The sequence below is a fragment of the Typopeltis vanoorti genome, chromosome 4 (assembly GCF_054136105.1).
Source record: "Typopeltis vanoorti isolate ZY-2024b chromosome 4, IOZ_Tvanoo_1.0, whole genome shotgun sequence".
NCBI lineage: Eukaryota > Metazoa > Arthropoda > Arachnida > Uropygi > Thelyphonidae > Typopeltis > Typopeltis vanoorti.
Genome location: NC_143552.1, coordinates 39,581,377 through 39,587,376, shown reverse-complemented (window position 1 = coordinate 39,587,376; position 6,000 = coordinate 39,581,377). Strand labels below are relative to the sequence as shown.

Below are 6,000 nucleotides of genomic sequence, written 5' to 3'. Positions count from 1 at the left end.
AATCAATAACTCGGATAGTTCTACTTGTTTTTTTAAACTGTCCAAAACCAAATTTGGAGTTTTAATTCTGGCCTTCAGTGAATGCTAAGATGGTTAATACAAAATGCAATTTAAGCAGTTCATAACAAACATACGGATGTTTTCATGTTATGTGAATTTATCATTAAATAAAGCTATGCTATATATTTATTATTAAATGTATTAAAGTTTAATGCCTTGCATGATACTATACGTTGTAACCTGAAGGGAAAGTTTAGATCAGATTGAGAAAATGGGAGGTATTTCTTCTCTAGAGGTCCTGTATTAGGAAATGCTCACTGGGAAATTACCAAACAACAAGGAGAGGAAAAACGATTTTCGTTTGTTCAAATTAAAATTCAATATTTTCATAATGTGAGAAGTATGTTTATTAAATTACAAGTTAATGTTAAAATGCTTTATTCAGTTACCATTTCATTATAGATTTGGTACAATTCATGTTCATACAGTTACTAACCGATTGGGAGAGAAACGGTTTTCAGTAATTTGTTAACGGCATCTTTTATTATCCAAGTCAACTGCCCTTCGATGAACGACTTCATGAACAACGTGATAGTATTCACAAAGATTGTCACCATCCAAGATAATCCGGGCAAGCCTGAGGTGACAAGTGTAATAGGAGTAGAGCGAGTCACCTTGAACTCTGTAAGCACTGGATTGGATCCCCTTTTATTAGACTGTTCCATTCTGAAGAAGAAGGAGAGGTATCTCACCTTACCAGTTATCCTAATTGTGGGTCCAAGGTTCATAAACTTTGCATGTCCTGAAGATAAAGGAGCATAGTGTAAGACATCTATGATATACTCAACTACCACAGCACTATCAAATAAATTCTTACATTTTATATCGTTTTATTATTATAAAATAAAAAATAAATAAACAAATTACTCCCCTACGTCCTCTATATTTACAAAAATAAGGAGTAGTTGCTCTTTTACCCAGTCTACCCAGTCTTCTTCATTCAAGCATTTATTGAGAGCCAGTTCAAACTTTCAATGAATCAAAGCTTTTCAGGAGAGCACTGCAGTGATAACTGACAATTCGAAATCCTGATAATCGTATTATTATCTGCAGTAGTGGGAATTCTTGGGTCGATTTTCTAGAGAGGCGGGGTTAAAAACTCGAGTTTCCGGGTAGAATATCTATATTTACCCATGTCAGAGATCGACTAGCTCGGGAGCCTGTCGAAGAAGGGCTTACAAAAAGTCCTGTAGTCGTCATCTAGAATCGAAATTAGAAAGGTCTCTCTTTGGGCAGCCTAGCGCTACAGTTGCCAATGTCATTTCGACTGGGATATACCGGTACTTGTTGTATTACTAACAGTGCACAAATTTTCTTACTCTTCAATATATACCTAAAATGATAAAAAATGTTTATTTTACCTGGCTCTTCATAAAATACCACTAAAATTCGGTTTTATCCTAAAAATAAAATTATACTACATAGTTGAGCGCATTATTTATCAAAGGTTTAATTTCAAAGTTATTGTACGCTTTCACTTTCACACAATAATTTCAAAGTTATTGTAAGTCAAAGTTATTTCAAAGTTATATTCATAGTCCTGTCCATATTTATTTGGATATTTTTATGTGTTATCTTCCATCGATTGTGTTGTGTCACATGAATAAAACCTTTAATTTTGCCCATTAATAAAATGCTTTCACTAAAGTACGACTACTTTGGAATCTACTAGAAATAAGTTCACCTAGTTAGTGATTAGAATTGGATTTATAATGATTCTTCTGCATATGTGCGTGTCGTGAACATATTGTCAGTAATTTTGAAGCTGGCATGCTGCATAAACTTCCTTAATATCAAATCAACAATCATTTTTAGTTACGTTTAACCAGTGATTTTTATAAAATCGATGCTTTATAATCTGTAACTATATATAATTATCTTTAGTTAAGCAGTCAGTGATTAAATTCTGTTTTAGCATATTGTTGTTGCAGATCAATATGCTAAAATCAAGTAAAATAAAAACTGAATACGACATTTAGATTTATTTAGATTTAGATTAGATTTTTTAGATTTTAATTTAGATTTTTTAGATTTTTTATTTAGACTTTTTAAATGTTTGTAGCAAATTAAATTTCGGTAGACCCCAATACTTACGTAATGTAAGAAGTTTTAGTTTCTGCCTCTACTCAGATCCACTAGAGTTTCTCCGGACAGTCTTTATTATTTGGGTACATTTGGAATGTAAACACTAATATAGAGAATCATCATGCAAAAGAATGATGAAAAGGTCTGGTACTACACGGAGACCTCACAAGTATGCATATCAGCGTCTTCAGATTGTACTAAGTGTTCTTGAGAGATGCAATCCCGCTTTCAAACAAACAATGATAAATCTCGATAATACTTCCATTTGGCTGTTATTTCAAATGAGTCCCTTTCCTTTTTATTTCGGTTCTCTCATTTTATAACCCAGCACTTACGTTGCTTTGATCCTTTCAGAACAACATTTAAATTAGCAGGCTGGTCAATCTCATAATGAAACAACACCATATATTCATAGAAAATATTAAAATTATTCAGAAGATCAGAAAACTGTATGATCTGGCTACAGTTTTCTGATGAATCTGTCATGAGTTACTAAAATATAATTCTAAATTAAAAACTGTCTAATTATTTACTTACCCATGTATTTCAGTAAGGTATCGTTCAACGCTAGATTTGCACTAACAATAAGTGTTGTATTAGTAGCTCCAATCTTACATTCGCCAGTTCGGTGCAGAGACGTTATTCCAGACAATGTCCCATTATACAGTTTGAGCTCTCCAGATATATTTGCTAGTATCACTTTTTTATGAAAACCTTCAACAACATCAGGTAGAGTTAATGGGTCTAGATGAGAAAATTCGGAACTACTTAGGGATGCAAGAATCTGGTCAACATATTCGTTAGCTGATCCACCTGGTAATAAGGCCTTCAATGGAATCTTTTCTAGTGGTTTGTTAACTGCATTTAACAAAGCACTGCTGAGTTGATTTTTAATTATAGGTAATAAGAAACTAAACAGTGTTTTTCCCATTGCATTAATTCCTTTCTGAATAAGATCCGCAAACGTACCTCCACCCAGAAGATTTTCAAAGTTCAGTTTTACATCATCAAATTCAATGTGGATGTCTAAATTATCTTGCACTTGTAACCTGTCATCTTCCGTTACATTTAGCGATGCTTTAACTCCCGCTGTGAGATTCTTTGACTCAACCCAAAAACTCCCATTACCCGTGATGGGAATAATCCAGCCTGCTTTTCCGTCTAGGACGTAGTAGCCAGTGATACGTAGTTTGGGAATTCGAAGTTTCAGAGCAAGGGTGAGATTTTTAAGGTCAAGATCTAATTCCTCAACAATAAATTCCGAAAGTCCTACTACATTTAAATCTTCAACTTTGAGGTTCAGCTTGAGTGCCGTTTGATCCACCTTAGTCTCGAATTTCTCATAATAGAATGGGTCAAGGATAGGCATGTTAAATTCCTTTATACCGGTCTTCATGTCTTCTTTAAAGTCTTCCAGAATTTGACGAATATAATGGTTCAGATTAAGATCCATTATCTCTTCATCTGCTGCTTGAAGATCCCACAAGTTAATACCTTGTATTCCTGGAATTGTAGAAAAATTATTAAACTAATATAGAAATGTGAATTTAATTTAAATTTACATTTAACAAAATTCGTTTTTTTTTCTTGATGTTGATCAATTAATCTATAAAAATTAGTAATTTTAGTACGATTTGTGTTCAAGCAATTCATACGCCACTCAAAAATCCTTTCCACTGGCATGACATTGCTGATGGAAGAGCCGCATTTATTCTTCCGATCATTTTCAAAATAAATAAATAAATAAAAAATAAAATAAAATAGAAACAGAAAGAAAAGATAAGATCAACTAATGTTCTTTTCTATCTAGACATATTTTTACAGATGTTGAGAAAAGGTGGGAGGACATCGAAGTTAGTTCAGTTGCACATTGTCAAATATCGACATCCATTGTCAAATTCTTACTTCTGAATGAATAAAGGATTCTTAAGGAGGTACTTAGATACCTAAAAAAGATTACAATGCTGTTTCCAAATGCAAGAACATCATTCCAAGCAGGATTAACGTGATGTTTATGTAGAATAAACACTTTAAGTGCTAGAGAAGATTTTCATCGCCAGATGTGGTACCAGTGGTGAGCTATGGAAATTTTAACAAAGGACTCGCATCGTAGAGAAAAAAAAAAAAAAAAAAAAGAGGGCTAACTTAGCCCTTATAATACTTATATTGCTACTTTGTAGAGCTTCTGGCAGATATGATAATTCCTGTAGGATATCAGTCATTAATGCTAGATATTTTAAAATTTTCAAATTGAGAAGTCGGTTTTAAAAGCCCTTATATTAATCGTTTAATGCAAAATGCTTGCATAAAGCTGGGTAATTTCTCCACACAGCAAGAGCCGTTCGTAAACTGCAAGCTGCCCATCGTGGTCCAAACACACAGTCGATCTTTAAAATTTCTATACCAAGGACTTTTGTAATCGTATTTAATTCTAGTTGGGTTTTTGGTGATTGATGTTAAAAAGCATATAATTTATCCATAAATATTTCTAAACGATTTCTTTCTTTAATGTTTTTTTATCGATGAGCTACGCAATGCCAAATCACAATCTTGGGGAAATCTTTGTAGAAGCTTGATTGCAACACCTGATTTGTTTCCTAACATTACACTGCTAACATAGCTCCATCAGAACAAAATGCAATGAAATGATTTTTTATATAGTTATCAGAAAATATAGGTGTGAACAGATGGCATCAATGGCAATATCATATTAAAAACGAGGATATTAGGAAAGAACTTGACATTGTCTGCGTCCAGGAATGCGTTAGCAGTGCTAATCTCAGGTGGTATGGTCACTTAAACAGAATGGGCGAGGAAAGATTAGCAAAACAAGTGTTCGCTGCCAGGTTGGCATCAAAACGACCCAGAGGAAGACCAAGATATAGGTGGATTGATACGGTACAAAGTGCCTTAGACGATAGAAATATAAGATCTGATAATGTTGGAGTCTTGACAAGTAACAGACTGATTTGGAGGAAAATTGTAGGTAGGAAGTTAGTAATGATATAATTTTTTCATGTAGTACTATCATATCCTGTACGCCCCTTGTGGGTACAAGGCAGGAATTTGATGATGATGATGATTATCAGAAAATCCATATGAATTTAAAGTAGCAATTATAGTAGCATGTATACATCCCGGGGTGGTATTTTCTAGTTCTACAAGATTATTAAACAAGAAAAAAGGGCTCGCAAATTTGAGAAAAATTTAACAAAAGGCTCGACCGAGCCCCCGAGAGCCCCTTATAGTTCATCACTGTGTGATACCCCTGCTCATTAGAAATAGGAATGGCGAAAAAGTACCGTATTAGATTTGGTGTCCATATCGAAGGTTTCAAATTATTTAGACCTTGTTCCACGAACGGGATCAATGTGCTATACTGAGTGGCGTGGTGTTATCGTAAAAATTCCATTAATAATAATAATTCAGGAGAAAAAAAATATAAGCGACAACTGGAGCTGACATTTTTTTTTTTCTGTAGAGTCGCTGTTCATTTGATACGGTTTTTTTTTTTTTTAAAGGTTGTCATAAATAATAAATTTGTAGACATTTATGTTTTCAACGTCTGTCCACCTTTCCTTTCCCATCTTTTGTATTCATCTACAAGCAGAAGGGAAGTAAAGATGGAGGTAAGTGACTAATGACTATGTAGAATCATAGAGGATAACTGGAGTTGGAGTATAAGACACGTTTTCAACAAATAGAAAAATGAGAAAAATGAGAGTAAACTTACCATTACTGAAATCTAGTCCGGCTCTAGCGGAGGCAAGTAACATGAAAAAGTAAATTGCTACCAGTTTTTCCATATCAAAGCGAATTTTTATGAACCTGAAAAAAAAATAATAACTGTAAGAA

At 33.6% G+C, this 6,000-nt stretch overlaps 1 protein-coding gene across 2 annotated transcripts in view; it reads right to left on the bottom strand.

Annotated features, from left to right (window-relative positions):
- Positions 1–421: 421 nt before the first annotated feature.
- LOC150107241 (uncharacterized) overlaps positions 422–6,000 on the bottom strand; it is a 20,788-nt gene continuing 15,209 nt past the window's right edge. For both annotated transcript variants that reach the window (XM_090391094.1, XM_090391093.1), the window contains exons 2-4: positions 5,879–5,973; positions 2,683–3,648; positions 422–802 (exon numbers count right to left, since the gene is read on the bottom strand). In XM_090391094.1, coding sequence (XP_090247220.1) covers positions 492–802; positions 2,683–3,648; positions 5,879–5,951 — 1,350 coding nt within the window. In that variant the 5' untranslated portion in view covers positions 5,952–5,973 and the 3' untranslated portion in view covers positions 422–491. The remainder of the gene's footprint in view (positions 803–2,682; positions 3,649–5,878; positions 5,974–6,000) is intronic.